At 44.1% G+C, this 18,585-nt stretch overlaps 1 protein-coding gene across 8 annotated transcripts in view; it reads left to right on the top strand.

Annotated features, from left to right (window-relative positions):
- Positions 1–18,585, top strand: part of SLC22A3 (solute carrier family 22 member 3) — a 31,260-nt gene continuing 12,675 nt past the window's right edge. For all 8 annotated transcript variants that reach the window (XR_010388445.1, XR_003260669.2, XR_003260670.2 and 5 more), the window contains exons 1-5: positions 1–719; positions 12,421–12,524; positions 13,518–13,672; positions 16,799–16,964; positions 18,044–18,161. Coding sequence is in view for 1 of the 8 variants with exons in the window: in XM_026109824.2 (XP_025965609.1) it covers positions 306–719; positions 12,421–12,524; positions 13,518–13,672; positions 16,799–16,964; positions 18,044–18,161 (957 nt within the window). In the remaining 7 variants the exon portion in view is untranslated. The remainder of the gene's footprint in view (positions 720–12,420; positions 12,525–13,517; positions 13,673–16,798; positions 16,965–18,043; positions 18,162–18,585) is intronic.

Genomic DNA, 18,585 nt, shown 5'->3' on the forward strand with positions numbered 1-18,585 from the left:
TATGTTTGTGCACTTTAAATCGCAGTCCTCTGCAGCTGCGTGCGAGCCCCATGCCACTTGACATGCCGTGACTCTCTGTGCGTACGATTGGGTGCACGCATGCATTTCTGCACACAACTTGCCCCATTGCAGCTCCGCTTACGCTACTGTGATTGTGTGTGTGTGTGTGTGTAGAGGGGAAGAGAGGAGAGAGAGAAGGCACTCGCACTATTACAATCATAGGAAGTACCGGCAGCAGTTGCAAAGTGTGAAAGCAAACTCTGCCACCTCTTGGATCGCTCCGAGTGGACAGACCACCTCCCATAATGCCATCTTTCGATGAGGTTTTAAAAGAAGCTGGAGAATTTGGAAGATTCCAAAAGAGGGTCTTTTTCCTCCTTTGCCAGACAGGCATAACTTTTTCCTTCCTATTTGCCAGTGTGGTTTTTCTTGGGCTGGCACCGGAGAATTATTGGTGCAGGATCCCTGGGGCAGCTGAACTGAGCGAAAGATGTGGCTGGACACTCGAAGAGGAACGCAACTTTACGGTGCTGCCCCTGCGGCTGGCGAACGAGTCGTCGAGCAGGGAGTGCGAGAGGCTGGACATGGCATGGGACACCTCCACCAGCTGCGCCAACCCCCTCTCCCTCTACGGCAACCGCAGCGCTGGCAGCCTGCCGCTTACTGCATGCCACGATAACTGGGTTTACGAGGAGCCCCACTCGTCCGTTGTCAGTGAGGTAAGGAAAATCCCGATCTCTAATCCGCGGCTGGTGCGGGATTATGACAGTAAAATGTGATTGTCACTGCAGGACACAGGGAAGAGTCATTGCTTTGGTAACGCTTTTGTCTTACCTTATTTATTGTTTCTCATGTCCCAGCAAATCATGAGAACGAAAGTGATTAAGTGTCAGCATCAAACTTTTAGGGAAAGATGAGCTGATCTGAAGGATGCCCAGTTTATACTGCCTTTCCCAAGCTGAACACCCCAAGCAGAGATGGCTCTGTTGCTAGAGGAATGTCAGGGTAAAATAAAGAGTTATGTCCTTGCAGCTGATGCTTCTGGTGACCAGTTAGGGCCAGCAACTTTGGGGGTGTAAACCAGCTGACCACCCGAAGCATTACTGGTTGGCACCACTTGATGGTCTAGATCACTGTATATACATTATACGTTCTTTGATTTTCCAGTAGTAACCATTTAGACCTGCAGGTAACAAAGAACTGACGGCCGACTGCCCTCCTGACTTCTGAGAAGAAACAGTAGAGATGATAGAGGCAGAGAAAAAAACCCACATGTTTTTGCCCAAAGCTGCCATTCATCCGTCCCCAAAATGTCGTAGTTAGAGAACTAACCGCAGGCTGGCTGTTACTGCCAGTGGTAAGTGCTGGCAAATGTAGCAGCTTTTTATTAGGCTGCTAGAGGCCATTTAAGATGCTTTCCTAGGAGATTCTCTGTGTAATCTGTAATCATGCAGTTGATGTGCTGTGGTCTGGCTCCAACACACAGTCTGTACTCTAAAAGCATGTATTTTAAGGTCATCCTGACAATAACTGTCATCAACGCAGTGCTGAAAAATATGAAGTGCATTTAGAGAGATGAGGTAGCAAATAATCAAGGTGCACTGCAAAACATGTCAAAGAAATTGTGTGCTCTGGCTCCTGCTTGTCCTATGAGTGTCCCACTGTGGGTTTTGACTAGGTGCTTGAGCTGGAGCTGTGCCCTCTGAATCACGGACCAGGGCATGGCACGCAAAGCCCTGAGCAAACACCGAACAGAAAGCAGTGCCTGTCCTGACCTTTCAGTTCACTCTCCTTCCCCATCCAGCTGGGACTCCTGGATCTGCTCACAGGTTTCATGGTCTTTGGAGCAGGAGCTTTGTTCCCTGAGCACTGCACACATTCTACGCAGCCTTTGCCAGGGTTTATGCTTGTGAAAAGATAAACAAGAACAACTGACTGGCCCTAGTACAAAGCTTTGGAACTGGCTTTTTTGTAAAATCAGTGCAATGGAGGCTGTTCTGATGGCTGTGAGCAATACACAGGGAGTCGATGTCAAGCTTTGGTCCCTGGGAATGACATATCTCTACCTCTGTTGGCTGTTGCAGCAGGGGCTGGACGGGCTGGGAAGATGAATGCTGCTCAGGAGCTGCAGCTGGGCTCAGGATTGAACCACAGGAACAGGAAATGGTGGGAAGGTTACACTGCTGCTTCTGATGTAATTTTGTTGGAGAGTTCAGAAGATTTCAGTCACGGTGTCTTTCATCCCTGGTATATCCATGCTAGCCATTCTCCTCAGAGATTAAAAAGGACAATAAGGAGATTTCATTTCTTTTCTTGCTCCATTTGTTATTTTTAGCTCTTTTGCCTTGCTGTAGCTGAACCTAAGTAAGCTTTTCCATAATATTGTGCTCAGAGTCCGTTTATGGCAGCAACTTGTGTATCCAGTGAAGCCACTGTGATTTCTTGGCAGCACTGAGCCACAGGGTACAGTTTACAGAAAATGAAACCAGTGTTTGCATTATAGCGATAAATGGGAATGAAAGGTTGGCAAACACCTTGTCAAGCTGCACCTCATTCCCCACATGTCCTGAGAAAAGCCTCCAGGGCCATGGAGGGGAGGAAGGATCAAGGGATGCTTGGGGAAGCACCTGTGCTCCGAAAGGCGCACATTGCCAGAGCCAAAAAGTAATGGCCTTTGAGTAGCACTGTCTTTCCCCTGTGCCAAGCAGCAGGTCCCATTCTCACTGTGACCGCTGTACCTACCAGCGCGCTGGGCTGCAACCTGTGGCATTTGCCTTCTATCTCCCTGTTTTGCACCTTGTTTGCCAGATAGACCATATGCCACCTGAGGCTTGGCATCTCCATGTGAAAAGGAATCACATGGCATGTGCATCCTCGCTCAATTACTTTGAGATCAGCTATTAAAAGGAGCTTAATATGCATTAACACATTGTATACCCATCAAAGACAATTTAAATCCCAGATTTAATCTCGTCTCCTCTAATTCACCTGAGGCTCTAACAAATCATGACTCAATTAAAGCAGAAATGTGCTCTGTTTAATCACATCACCAAACATGACTTTTTCTTTTCTTATGTGTCTACTTGTAATTGCTTCATTTTGTATGTGTACGTGAAGAAAGGTGCTTTGTCTCTTTTAACTTCTGGCACTTTGTGTCTGGCTGAATCAACAGTGGAAATGGACAGAGAGATGAAGTCAAAAGGATGAGTTCTATGATAATCTGAAGAACACATGTTCAGGAAGCGAGAGAAAGAAAAGTCAGAGACGTTGAAGGAGTTCTTGCTGGCTTACGTCAAGCACAGAACTGGTGTGGATTTGCTGCATTGCAGGGGAGGAATCAGGCAAATACAGGCATGTAAAGCCTTTGCTAAGCAAAGATGCCATCTCACAGAGCAGGTCTGGCAGCCCAGCCACAAGCTATTGCAATCATTTCTGAGCACCCCAAAGTAGCTAAAGCATCTGGCTGGAGGGACTGATTTATGAGGAGTTGTGAAATGAATGATATTGCAGTACCTGACATCATTGCTCTGATTTCTACATGACTGACCATGCTGCTTACTACATCCTATGTCATCCTAGATAGCTATCTTCTGCAAAGAAGTCTGCAGTAGTGTCAGCAGAAGGAAGCAGCAGAAAAAGGGGATATGTGGTCTGATAAAAAGCTCCTTCTGCTTTGTAAGCAGTACCTGAGGTGCCTGCCGCAGCACTCACTGCTGTAGCAGTCCCGCGGTCTCAGTGCTGGGGTACAGCTGGTGTTAGGAGAACATACCATGCCTTTCCTCCTTCAGGATCTGAGGAGAAGAGCAAAATCCATTAAGAAATCATCATAGGAACAACACTTGGCCAAGCCAGTTAACTAGGTCACAGGCATCACTAGAGATTCCCTCGTAAAAGCTTACTTTGATGTCTGGTGGGCTCTGAGGGCAGGCCCCCCACTTCTGCACCTACACGTCTAACAGTCTCTGTGCTCCACTGTTTTGGGTCAGGCTTATCCCTGAGGGCACGCCAGATTGGAGGAGGAGTTGTCTACAGATGCGGTGTGAACAGCCAAGTGCTGCGGTGCCTGAATTAGCCTTGAGCAAAATGGAGCTGGGATGACTTAAAGGTTTCTAGATATCAGCAAATGCCTCTGCTATGTGTAAAACCTGGCAATCACTCCACTGATGCAATGGTATCATAGGTGGTGAATTTGAGTAAAGGCCGTAGGCCCAGTGCCAATAGTCTCCCGTTTAATTTAATGTGTCTCGTGTAGCTCCCTCTGAAACTGGAAGAGGTAACAACATGCGTCAGTAGTAGGATGAGAATCAAATGGCTTCTCAGATTTTGCCTGGAGAAGGAGGCTGAGGAGGTAATTATTGAGCTAAGTTCGTTCCCGATTCATGCCAGTTGATGTCATCTGAAATGATGCCGGACACAGCAGGTGGCTGGCACTTCTCTAGGGGGAAGGCTGGCCAACAGCAGCACCTCTCACAGGGTTCAGAGGGCAGGAAAGACCACTATTTCTACTCTGCAGATGGAACAGGTGGAAAAGCAGGGGTGCCAGGGATCTGCTGTGACAGCTTCATGCTGGCTTGCCAGTCTGGGAGGGGAATGCAAGTCACCCTGAACTAGGAAACCTGCTTCCTGCCCTCTCCTTCTGGGTGATCTTCTAATGTCTAACAAGGAACGTCTCCTTGGCAGAACACTAACAAGGTTCACAACATTTGCAGGAACTGAGCTTTTTTTGAATCCACTGAACTTTTTGTTGATCAAAACTGGCCTGATCATTTTGAGAGTTATAGCAGAGAGACACGTGTACCCACAACATGTGAAAGCCAATAAAGCTAATTTCCTCAGGAACCTGTGCTGAAGACTGGGTCTTTGACCTTTGATACTGCTGGGCTTTGGCACTGCATACTCCAGTCCCAGTGGGGAAAATCTAGCACTCTGCGAAAGGGCAGCTGATAATAGCTTGCAAAGTGATAGTCATTCAAACATTTTTGGCAATGATGACTCCTAGAGGCATGTGGATGAATTACAATCCCATTATCAGATTGAATAGCATATTGTGGATGGAAGAGAGAGAGAAAAGTCTATGGGTTCATCAGCTGCCACAGCACAGCTGGCATATTTTGGGCTTACTAGCAGCTTTTCTTGGCAGGAGTTTACCAGAAGGGCCTGATTCCAATATGTCCTGTCTGCAGCAAGTCTTTACGCTATAGATGATGTCATGTCAGGACTTGGCAACAATTTATTGCTGAAGTGTGAAGTCTGAGGTGGTCAAAATCATCTGAACATATTATCCTATTGCATCTGCTGCCAATAAATCTTCTTGTTCCTCTTCTTGCCAGCTGTCTCAGAATATAACATCCAGTCAACATTTGCAGAGGGACCTGTAAGCGATGCAATAATGTTTCTCATGTAGTTTTTACAGTGATTTAGAGCAGAGGAGAATTCAGCAGTCACGCTCAGGCTGGAGAAAGAGCAGCTGCTTCTTTTACTCTCCTCCTCCAAGACAATAAGCAATGCAGTTTTCCCTCAGAACACTGATCTATTTCCATAATTGTCATGGGCTTGGCAGTACCCTGCCTTTTTCCCACCATCATGGTGGGATAAGCGGTGGAGGGAAAGGGAAAAAAGGTGGACAGAAGAGTAGGATGCAGCAGTCACTAAGTTTCTTATGAAACGCTAAGCTTTCCCTGTATGAAACAAGCTGGAGCACCTCCTTGCATGGGTTACATCACTGGGACTATGTTTCTCTCACTGGAATTGTGCTAACTGGTACTTGCTGAGGGTTTAGATCTTGATTTTTCTTACTGTTTTTTCAACAGCTGCTATTTTCTCCCCTTTAGGAGACAACGAGTTTCTCCACCTCCCTCTATTTTGGCTATGGGTAGAGACAAGAAAACAGAAGGACAGAAAAGGTTTCCTTCCCTAGGAAGTAGTAAAGGCTCACAGTCTGTCTTGCTAAGTGCTCAGCTTAAAGCAAGGCATGGAAAAGGGCAAAGTCTTTGCTTAGTCCCTTAGTACTCTGCTTTGGCAGAAAGAGAAAAAAAAGGTCATTTCTCCCTTTCCACTGCATGTTTTTGAAGACGTGTTTGTTGTATTAAGTATGTGTGAAGATACCAGTTTGACAGCCTGGAGAGATGGGAGATGATTTGCCCAGCAACAAATAAGAAGCATGCAGCAACAGTGGCAGTCTCCCCAAATTTCCTTAAACAATGAACATTTCCCTAAGCCTTTTGCCACTGAGACTAAAAAGATAAACCAGCCTCTGCTTGCCCACTCATCTGGATGCCACCTAGAACACATGTGCCACCTAGAACTGTTGGTTCTGGGCTGGCAGACCACTGCAGAATTTGTTGGCTTGTAGAACTTACTGACTAAAGAGTTTCATCCATCATTTTGAAACTTAATTGTGATGGGCAATGAAGTGCTTCCAAAATGCTACTCAGAGGTGATATATTTTGAAGATTTTTTAGTGATACTTTGTCATTTAAAGCAATGCATTTCTTCAGGGATAGACCTGCTTAAGTATCTTGGGGCATGTTCTGTGCAGAACTACTGTAATTCTGTACGGGGCTTTCATTTTAACATTCAAGCTTCTAGAGGGTGGGAAGACATTCATCATGAAGATGTTCTTCTAAGCGGGAGTTTCTGGCTGCCTACTGGGGTAGAAGGGACTGATTTCCCCTACTCTCACTCTGTTAAAGATATTATGGAGGGGGATGTCCTGAAGGAGCTGGTTCCTGCTACCTGTGTCCTCTGTTTGAAACACCTGATTTTTGCCGAAGATGGCAGTTCATTGCCAAAGCTGAGAGAAAAGGAATGCAGATTTGAAATGTTTATCAGTTTGGGCTACACAACCGTTTTTAGTCATCTCCCTAAATGGAAGGAGAATACAGTTCAGGCACATGATGCTTTTTGTTTTGCACTGGATAGAAGCCATGCAGGCGAACATAGCATTGAATGCCCAGAGAAGCTGCAGTGCTGTGTGGTGCACACTCATTCGTGCAGTGAGGTCCTGGCTGAGAGCATAGCAATGTGGAGGAAGGGGATATGTACTCAGTTGGGGCTGGCCAGCCTGCGCTTGCTCACCCACATGATGATTGCAATGAGGAGCTGGTTAGCTAGGCTTTAACAAGTGCTAGGTATAGACAAGACTATAAAGTTCAATGAACAGGCTAGGGAATGGGGGGTCTAAAAAACTTAAGGCTTTCCTCCCCTTTTCCCCGTCCTTCCTCCCACCACGATAAATGTTTCAGCAATTAAATTTCAAGTCTATGAAGGAACAGGGACTGAACATGAACATTGTGATGTTCCTTTCTGCTCTGTTGTCCTGAGTGAGCTTAATCAAGCCATGCAATCCAAGTGAAATTGGAAGTGTTTACTTCACAGTGTAGCCATGCACAGTGAGGACACTGTCTGTGGATAAACACACCCATAAATGCACAGGGAGGACTGAAAGCTAAATCCTGTTGACTCCAATGTCTTCCATATGTTTCTCCAAAATATGTCCCAAGTTTTGCAGGCAGCGTGTGCATGCTGATGCAGCAGTGGAGGTGAGGCTCCACCTCAGCTAGACCCCAGCTTGCCTAGGGTTGTATGATGCTGAGAAATGACACATTAGTCTCACATTTCTTGTGCAGTTTATTTTCAGTTGGGGTGGCTATAGCTCTTCTTCCATGGAGGTACCAAACAGAAAAGTTCAGAAGGAAAAAAATGAAAAACAAAGAAATCAGACAGCTGTGGTCTAGGCAGAGAGAGGGCCCTAGATTTTTTGATTCGCAGTGTTACTGACTTTGGAAACAAAGCAGGATCACAAGCGGGTAGTCTGTGACATTTAAAGACCAGATTTCATGATTTTTTTGTGCATTATGAGAAGAATGTGTACTTTCAGGGAATGGGATTTCCTATTACTCGCTGGGGGAAATGATTGCTGACAGGGATAACTCTCCTTCTCCTTGATGTCACTGGAAATTTATATGGCAATGCCCCTTGTCAGTAAGTGCCTCACAGTTTGGACTGCATCTGCCTGTGCATAGACAGCCTATGTGGCAGCAGCGCAAACGTCAGCCCAGGCCTGGATGAGAAAATGGTCCTTGCAGAAGCAGAGATGAGATGGCACTCCTTTCCCTTTTTGTGGAGGCTGCTAACAGGGGTTGGGAGATGTTTTGGTGGAGTGTCATATAGGAGGACTACTGGCTAACTGAGAACAGATTGAAATCCTGTGTAAACAGGTGCAAATGCTTTTTCTCCAAGTTACAGAGATGGGGGAAAACTGTGAGGCACAACCAAACCAGGTAATATTTGAATGAGTGATGTGGATCTGATAGGTCACTTAGATCGGAAAAAAAAATTCTGTGCTGTCTGCAATTCTCTTGCAAATGTTACGTTCTCTTTTAAAGGTTATGTTTGCAAATGAAAAGCAAGATGTTAACAGCATGATCATTTAAATGCTAGACACTACGTCAAGCAAACAGAAAAGGTTCAAGAATGCTTATCTGTATCAGAAGTTATTTAAATACATAGAAAGGAACAAAGTGCAGGGCCAATATAGGAGTGAACAGGTTAATGTAACTAAGCTCTTCAGAAAAAACTCATGGTTTCTTAGAAGTTATATGTCTTTTCCTATTTCCAAGAATATTTAAGATATTTTACCATATCATTATCCAAGAGCTAGTTTCAGCTGTTACTTAAATCTTCTGAGGTGGATGTTAAGATGAAAGTGTGTTCTCCAGAAAACATATTTTTCACTCTTTGTTTCTGGCACACATTCTCTCGCCTTCTTTCATGACAGCTTATTCACTGCCCGTTTACAGTAAAGAGGGATCAAATTATTTAAAAAATAAATATATACTTTGAAAAAGGATCAAAAGTTTAAACTTTCAAGACAAGGGCCTGCAGCTGCTGCTAGGGCAGGCCCCTGCACACTGTTCTGTGCTAGCTGGCTGCTTTCCTGGGCACAGCTCCAGTGATGGCTGATGCAGTCACTCAAGGGCCCACCAGTGCCCCTGAGCTTGCAGTGCTGGGGCATGCTTTTATTCTTCCACAGACACAGTCGGGCTCTGTGGCTTGTCTGAATCGCGGTGTTGATAACTGGTGAGTCAGTGTGTTTCCTACAAGACTGTGTTGAAAACATAATATGCTGGTGCAAAGGTTCGTACTAAATAGTATTCAGTGCTGGAACACTCATGCAGGTTGAAGCTGGCCTCTGCCATACTCCATAGATGTGAATGATTTTTGAAAAAGAGGTGATACGTGCAGCAGAGAAAATACCCTCAGCCTGGTGAGAGAAGAGGGCAGATAAAAGCCCTGCCTGAGATGAGATTGTGGCAAGCCAGTAATGTCCAGAGATCCTGTGAAGCCTCCACCGTGGTAAATAGTCAAAGCCTCACTGGACAAGGCCCACAGCAAACAGGTCCAGCTGTGAATTTGGACCTCAGCTTGAAGCTGGTCCTGCTTTGAGTGGGGTTTTGAACCAGAGGCCTCCAGAGGTCCCTTCCCACTTAAATTGTTGTATTATTCTAGGAGGTAGGGGCAGCAGCAGAAGGAAGCCATAGGCAACACTTCACTCTGTATTTGCAAGTAGTGAATGCAAGTCGCTGAAACAGCTCATTCTGAAGCAAATTTTCCATTTGGGCTGTGTTTGGCCTCCTGTGTCTCCCACAGGAAAATACAGTGGTGTTTTTATAGTATGGAACCATCTGTAGTCCGCAGAGTCCTCCTAGGAGATCCAGGAAAGGTGACTGGGAAAAGTCAGCTTACTGTTTAAGCACAGCCCTGCTAGCTCTGAAGCGATCAGTGGGAAATGCAGTGAAATAACAGAGCATTTTGTAAAACAGCCCAGAGCTGTTACCCACCCAGCAGAGTGTGGGGTCTCCCCCATTGGCATTGATCTGACCCAAAGCCCAGAGGAAAGCTTGCAGCTATGTGGCAGGACGGGCAGGGGGATGGGAGAGCTGCGCTCTGCTCTGGGGTTAGGCAAAGCAGTCGCTGCATTGTGCAAAAGATCAGCTGGGCAGCTGTAGAGCCAGTGTGTCCAGCACGGGCCCTGCCTGGGGACCCACACCGGCCATGTGGCTTGTGGTGTTTCTGGCTCACTACGGCTCTGGCCAAGTCAGAGGGATTTCCTTGAGCTCGTGTGAAACCCGTCTTCCTGTTTGTCCTCGCTGCCTCTATCTTCGTGCAATTATTTCCTTTTCAATTACCTTTCAACAATGCACTTATAAAGCCGATATTTTCTCATGTCTAACTTTTCACCCTCTGGTAAGCTGTATTTCCCTGTACAGTTGGCTTCACATGCTCCTCTGAGAGCTCTAACCAGTGCCAATGTCCCAGGTAACTGCACTGGCTTCCAAACTCTTCTTTTAGTGGTCATGCTCATGAAAAAGCTCTGCTTTCAAAAGCTGTATGTTTTGATACTATTTCACAGGGCTGTCATAGTTTCAGATAGCAAAAGGTTTAAGCAGTCTTCGAAGTCTAAAAGTGCTGCTCCTTGTTCTGGCTGTTCTAGGAAAGCATTGCAGTAGCCATTGAGTATGACAACTGAGAACAGGTTTTATTCCTCTCAGAAGAAGTCAGTGTTTCTGCAGGTTCTGGTCAAGATTTTCAGAAGCAAAAACTAGATGCAATGGCCTCACCTGCTCCAAGGTGGCCAGTCAGGTGCCCTGGAATGATGGGGATGACACCAAAACCATGACATTTTTGAAGTAAGTGGGGGACAGATATCCATCATGCTGGGGACTTATGGGTTTACTAGCCAAGTTTTTTTTCACAATTGTGAGAGCTGGAAACTGCAGTTCTCCGTCACAAAATTCCCAGACCTGTGGCTTCAAGAAAAATGAAAAAACAAACACAAACCCAAATACCCAGACTTCCAATAAAATCAGCATAACTAGCAACAGTGATTCCTGTTGTAGTTACTATCGGTGATTCTGACAGTGCCAATACTATATTTGACATCTGAAAAAAAGAGTTGTCATCTTTAAAAGGAAAGAATAGCTCAAAGAAATGGGTATGAATGGCAGCTGTGTGGACTTTCAAATTTTAAACCATTAGGTTTCTCATTTAGGTACCTAAATATAGATTTAAGAATGTAACTTTAGATTCTTGTGTCCAGATTTGGGTTCAGTTAAATCTAAGTCTGGGTGCCTGCTGTATCTGTTGGGTCTGCACCTCTGTTCACTGGACATTAAAGCAGACAAATGGATGAAGATAAAATTTAGGCTCACGGTACTGTATTTTAAAATCTGGAGAAATATGAAGAGAAGCAGAAGAGGCTTTTAATCTCTCTAAATACCCATGAAACCACCCCTTCCAAGTGCAGTGTTTGAGCACCTTTACTGATATGTATTCTGGTGAAAAACACGTGCATGCCTCAGGAACCAGTACCCTGTTAATAACAAAATAATTTCTTACAGCTCACAGATGAAAGTGAAAAAGTCTTTTTAGGGTAAATGATATAAACTGCTGTCATCTATGACTTCCCTTTCTTGTGAACCCACATTATTCCTAAGGTTATCCTAGGTATGGATCAAAACCTCTTAACGCTGGAAGGCCTGCAGAACTTGGCAGGCAACAGTTGGTATTCATTTATTCTCAAAGAGCCTCTAAAGTAATTTCCAATGACATACTGTCTGGATAACAAATACATTTTTTGTTTTGTTCTGTTTTTTCTTCTTTTAATCTCTTTCTCTTCCTCCGTCTCCCTCACTACCCACTTCCCTGCCCATCCCCACCCCCAACCCTGTTAATGAATTCTTCAGGCATGCACCAATGTAATGTTTTGTTAGGCAATTATAGCTACCGCAGTATAAAGAATAGAAGAGTCTGGGAAAGCTATAGCAAGAAAGTACATGCCTGAATGTGCCTGAATTTGATCTAAGATGTGTTTTCAGTTTCCTCAGAGGCGACATGTTTTTGCTTTTATCCGAGAGACACAAAAACAATAATTAAATCATTTCTATAAGCTGATGTTTTCATTGGCTATAGCTGTGTGCCCTTGTTCTGCACTAAACAAAGTCATGGCTTTGCCTTGGTAACAGATTTGACACTGTTGTGTTTTGTTTGCAAAACAGCAATTCATTGTCCATATCTGGACGACTGATGAACAAAACACAACATCCTTTTGGCAAGGAGAAGCTCTTCTGCAATCTTAGCAATGGCTTGAAGAATGCTGAAACTTTCTAGGACTGTGCTTCCCCAATCCTTCCCTTCCCTTCCCTTCCCTTCCCTTCCCTTCCCTTCCCTTCCCTTCCCTTCCCTTCCCTTCCCTTCCCTTCCCTTCCCTTCCCTTCCCTTCCCTTCCCTTCCCTTCCCTTCCCTTCCCTCCTCTTCCCCCTTCTCCCTCCCCCCTTGCCCATCTACAACCTTTGCAGCTTTGAGAATGGTTTGCTCTGAGGATCTGAGGGTGTTAATACCTCTTCCTTGTTCCCACAGTATAACCTTGTGTGCGGCAATGCCTGGATGCTAGATCTAACGCAGGCTATCCTCAATCTGGGATTTCTGGCTGGTGCATTCACTCTAGGCTACGCTGCAGACAGGTAAAGTATAAGTGCTACTGTCCTTCAGCTCTTGTGGAGACTGAATCACTTGTAGTGTGACTTGCAATAAGTACGCATGAGCACTCTGGAGGTTTAATTCACTCTGGACAAACATCCCTTGCTAACGAAACCCAGCTATTGTAATCTTCACTTGCTTTTGGTCTGGAAACTATGTGTGATGGTACTTCCTGATCCTGTTTGGACTTTAAAAAGTCATGAAAAGAGCCTTTCTTGTGGTTTCCAGTATTTTCTGTGCACATTTGGACCCAGGAAGGGTAGAAGGACACAGAAATGAAAAGGAAGCATTCAGAGGAGTTTTCTGGATAGGAGTTTACTGGAGGACCTTTAATAGGGGCCACTGATGAAGAAATCAAAATGGAAACTGTAGTTTTGTTCCAAGGACACTTTGCTATGAAGATATAGGGAAGGGTTTGGGTTTTTTTCTCAGATTTAGGGTTCATCTTGGGTACACCTATTAATAATGATTCTGTTTGCTGGAGAATGAGACTCGTGAATACATAAAGTAGAGTTAAAAAACAGGTGGTCTTAAGCCTAAACAAAACACTGGAAAATTAGATTAAGTAATTAAAGAAGAAATGGCTTACCCTCATGGAGCTGACTGGAATTACAGTTGACTAATTTGCGAAAGCAGAAATCAGAAATCCCCAACTAAATTCCTCCTTGTTCAACTGCATGAACTGTAACATTTCTGCTGTCAGTTTAGCTGCTAAAAGAATTAAAAACTGTTTCCTAAAATAAAAGGAGGCCTGTCCTCATCACCACTTTTAAAATTAGTGAGATAAAGGCAGTGATAATTATCACAGAGAAGACATATCCTAAAAGCCGACACTACAAAGTTTCAGGCAGCCTCCCTTTGGAGCAAGGTAGATCTCAAAAAGGCACTTTTGAATCTAGCATTGAAATGAGATGCTAGGAAAAAAAGCCTTCTTTATAACCTTTAATAATTTTCACTTTCTTTCCCTTTTTCAACAGATACGGCAGAATCCTTATTTATCTTCTTTCCTGCCTTGGAGTTGGGATATGTGGTATCATAGTTGCATTTGCACCAAACTTTACTGTATTTTTGATCTTCCGTTTTCTCCAAGGTGTGTTTGGCAAGGGAACCTGGATGACATGCTATGTGATCGGTGAGAGCTGTTATTTTCTTTCTTTTCTTGTTAGGAAAAGTGAGGGACGGTCAACAAGGTGTTTGGCTACGTCTGTTCTTGAAAATAAATTTTTCTTGTAACAAAGTGCTGACCCTGAGATTGGCAGGCAGTGAACAACCCAAGCCCATCTTATTTAATACTTTTATTCTCCAAGACAAGGTGGTTGCATGCAAATTGCCACTTGACATGATCCCTGGTTGGGGCTAATGCCTGAACCAAATGTTTGGGGAAACGCCTCTTGGACTGTGTCTGAACCATGCCAGCAGCCCTTCCAGCAGCTAAACAGTATAGGCAGTAGAGTTTCTCTACTTGGCAATATTTGCTAATTTACTAGGAACAAGGTGGCCTCTTAGCATGGCAGCAAGTGTAAACTTTCCACAATATTCACTACTGCTACAAGGTGGCAATGACCAGCACTGTATATGCCTGCCTGATTTTGTTGGATCCCATGGAGGGGAGCGAGGACTGAGGAAGGACTAACAACAATGAACTGTCTTTTAGAACTATCTAAATTCTCCTTTGATACCCGCTTCCCTCTGCCAGTACATGAAAGTGCCTGTGTGCAGCTGGCTGTACAGTAATAATGCAATATTTTCTGTTGATGCTAAATGAAGTCTTTTACGGGTGTCTAGTCTATGGACATGGATGGGGAGGGATGGAGTGCTTACAGAAAAAATATAAATAATTACAAGGTGGAGGAGCAGAATGTGCGTATATAAAGGTTTCATTATTATAGAGAGATTACCACATTGGCCAAAATCTACTGAGCAAGCCAAGAATCAAACAGGACACCCTAACAGGGCCATTGTTCATTTTGGTTGTCTGCGGAGTCTGAACAACTTCCACAGGTCCTCACAGGAGTTAACTGTGTTTCTGCATGGGGAGAACAGATGCTTGGATGACTGTGCTTCGTTCTTTAGCAGGGAGGCATTGCTTAGTGCCAGACTGGACATATACACACCAGGATCCATATTAGGATTATCATTTCCTGAAAAGGGAAAGGGAAGGAAAGCTTTTTTTATAAATGGCATCAAATCAGCAGAGATCCAGACTCTTTGATAGGTGATGTAGTCATGGCCCACTGATGAGGAACCCCTAATAACAAGCTTACTTTTCATGAGAAAAAGGTATTGTTACGACACCTTGAATGACTGCCAGGTTCAAAAAGGCAAACTTTCCAATTCTCTTCTGGAGCATGAAGTGGCATGGTATTAAGGAGGACATCCGCCCAAAGAGGACATATCAGATTTCCTTAAAAAGAAGAGTAGTCCTTCAATAATCTGTGACAATCCAAAACACAGTGATAACATGATTATGTAGTGTAGAAATTTGCATCCCCTCTGTAGTCTGTGAGGGCTACAATGCTTTTAAATTACTGGATATAGTAGGTGAGTGAGAGCACAACTGAAACCAGACATAAGCAGTTACAGTGAAACTCAGGAATACTGTAGTGACCTTGGTGCAAATGTGCTTCGTAAAGACTCCTGTCTAGCCCTGTCACTATCTAAAGCCCAGAAACACCTTAGTTTTCTGGGCAAAGTTTCACTGCTGAACAGCTCAGGTCCAAGGTTTGGGAAGAGGTCAACCTCGACAAGTGTGGTTTTCCCCCACACTCCCCCCACACTTCCAAGCATATGCCTTAATTTTAAATTGAGGAGAGAACTGAATACAGATCTTATCTTAAAACTTCAGCAAGTGCTGTAACTACTGGAATATTTTATGATAGACCAATTGTTTCCTTAAAATAGCCAAGTTTCAAAAGAAAGGAAGGCTTCTTTTTTCATTTTTGTAGTGTGCAGATTACCAAACTTTAGGAAAAGGTTCACAGATAAGACTTCCTGAGGAAAAGTGTATTTCTGCAGCCCTAAGCAAGGTGCCTAAAATCTCGGAGAGGGCAAGGGCATATGGCTCTGCTCACAGCCCTGCTCCATGGGCGCACTCTTCCGACTCCTCTTCTGAGACACCTAACTCTTGCCATGCATAAGGGAGACAGTGTGGTGGTCATTTTGGGGGCTGAGTGGCAAAAGGTTAGCTGATACTATGTCTAAATCCTTTCATGAACCTAATCCTACGTCCCAGGACCACACAGAGTATCCTAACATCTTTGAAGAGGAACATACAGTTCATTGCTTTGGCCGCACAGGAGGATGGCTACTGTAATACACCTCCCCAGCTACTGATCTGAGCTTCAGCATGACTGGCCACCCTGAGAACCTCTCTGGCATTTGTGTTCAACCCAGGTCTTCCAAGGCCAACACTGAGGCAGCTGCCTTTAGGCAATAAGGTTATCCAGGTACAGTGTAGACATGATGAGTAGTCAATGAAAATAGCAGCACTGCCAGCTGAAATGAACCGCTGTTGCTTGTAAAATTGTGTTTCCTCTAGTAAAATTTTTTAAAATGGTTTCTGTGTATTAGAAACCAAGGTAAAACCCTCTGCTTGACAGTGACTTGACATTGCCAGGCTAGATAGCAGTGGCAGGTTTGAAACAAACCAAAGGAGGCACTTCTTCACGCACTTCAACTCTGGATCTCATGGCCATGGGATATTGCTTGAAATATGGGCTTACATGAGTTTCAGAAGAGATTAGACACATTCACAAATCAAAAAAAATCCATCAAGGGATTAAAAATGGCATTGATTATGCATGATGGCATGATTAAAAATGTTTGTACTAGTAAATAAAACAGGCTGGGAACCATTCCTTGGCCCTCAAGGCAACCAGCATGGTACGGCAAAACTCTCTTTCTGCAGAAGCCTTGTCCAAATTACCTGCTGGGGGCAGCCCTGTCCTGAGTGATCCCTTGGTCTGGAGGATGGGCCAAAACTGTGCCAGGAAGAGTGATAACAATTTACCAAAGCTCTGGCTCAGGAAGTTTCTGTGTTGCAGACTGAAGGGGAGTAGGTAAGTGGATGGGGAAGCACCACCCATGTTTGCCCTGGCCAGCCTCTGTGAAATGCTTATACTACTGCAGGCAAGACAATGGGCTAGACAGACTTGTGATCTGATATGGGACTATTGTTCCTTTTGTTCTTACAGCTGATATTTTTCTTTTGAGTAAGTTTTCTTTCTGTATTGTTTATTTTGGCTTTCTATCTGTTCAGTGACGGAGATCGTTGGTTCTGACCAGCGGATCCTTGGGATCGTGATACAGATATTCTTCACCCTGGGAATTATGATTCTCCCTGGAATTTCATACTGGGTTCCCAACTGGCAGGGTATCCAGCTGGCCATTTCACTGCCCAACTTCCTTTTCCTGCTCTACTACTGGTAACGTTGCAGTCATTGCTCTTATTATTATTTACTGACAGTGCTATCATAGCACCTTGAGACCCTAGCTGTGGACCCAAATCTCCACTGTGCAAAATGGTGTAGATTAGCAAGAAGATACTTAAGTTCTTGTTGATTTTGTCATTTTTAACTGTTTCAAGTGAATCACAGACACATGTTACTTTTATTTTTCCGCCCAAGATCTGCTTCTCACAACAGCCAGGGTTGGTACTTCACAGAACCCTGCTCTGCTCCTGGTTAGCCCAGAGCAGGCTGTTGACCTATGTGACTTTACCAAAGTTTTTTTGCATCAGTCATGGACTTCACCTCTACTTCTAATTACACACTCAGTTCAAGTCTGGATTTGCCCCACCGGTCCCATTAGTTGGACACTATGGCAAATGCCAAAGCAGAGCACTGTGTCCCAGTGACCATCCCAGTGGGGTGCAGCCATCCTGTGGGCGGAATCCAAAGAAGCTAAGCCACATGTCCTCTTCCTACATATTGTACTGTTTCCTTGCACAGTCTGTCATGCATTTTTAAATTATGAATCATCTTAATCATATACACCATATACATATATATAACATATATGTATACACCAAAGCACCAATCAACAGTAGTGCTAAGGGTTCAGTTTATAAAATATATTAACATTTGAGCATGTGTGTGTATATCTTATAATGATATAGCTAGAAGTTTCCTGACCAGCCTATTCAAATACTACATGTGTTTACTCTTGAATTGCATTAGTTCTTTGCTGTTTTGCAGGCATCATCCTATTTGCTGGTCAGTTATTGTACTTTTGACTTCCACTGTGCAGATATAATAGTTAGACTTCTTACTCTTCAGCTTTTCAGAATATTGACATAGCCTATTTTCTCCTTTCTTGCCCACAAGAATGAAATATTTTACAGAGAAAGTTAGAGACTGACCAGAAAAGGCAGTCCACAAAAGAGTTTTTGTCTTCCCAAAACTGTAAAATCAGTGCCTTGAGTATAAAAACAGGCAAAAGGACTTTGGTTTACTGATGATGTTAATGGGCAAAACCCCTGTTAATATCTTCTGTGTTCTTACAGGGCAGTTCCTGAATCTCCACGCTGGCTCCTGACACGCAGAAAGAGAGAGAAGGCACTAAAAATTATGCGCGACATTGCAAAACACAACGGGAAATATCTCTCACCACATTACTCAGAGGTACTAACATCTGTTTAAGCTAGTTTTTTTTTCTGAACTTAAACTTTTGGACTTTCAGTTCTGTGAAAAAGCATTCTCTTTGTGTGGCGGGTAACCCTCTTGAAGTGCCACTTCAGAGCGAGATTGTCTGTCCCATATCAACTTTGTTAATTCCAAGTGGATAAAAGTGAATTGACTGGAAAGGCATGGGCTGAAAAGCGGATTTGGAAAACAATATATCAAGCCTTTCCTTGCAACACTTTCTTTAGAGACTGATAGGACATATCTGAAACTAGCGTGAGGGCCAGCAGCTGCAGTTAGAACTGACAGAGCAAGCGGAGGTGGCAGGACCTGCTTCCCATGGCTCTCTTACTAGAACTTCCTTCTACATCCCAAAGCAAAGACCTAGTGGAAAATCTGAATTTAAATACAAATTTTCTGCCAT

This window comes from Dromaius novaehollandiae, chromosome 3 (assembly GCF_036370855.1).
Source record: "Dromaius novaehollandiae isolate bDroNov1 chromosome 3, bDroNov1.hap1, whole genome shotgun sequence".
Classification (NCBI taxonomy): domain Eukaryota; kingdom Metazoa; phylum Chordata; class Aves; order Casuariiformes; family Dromaiidae; genus Dromaius; species Dromaius novaehollandiae.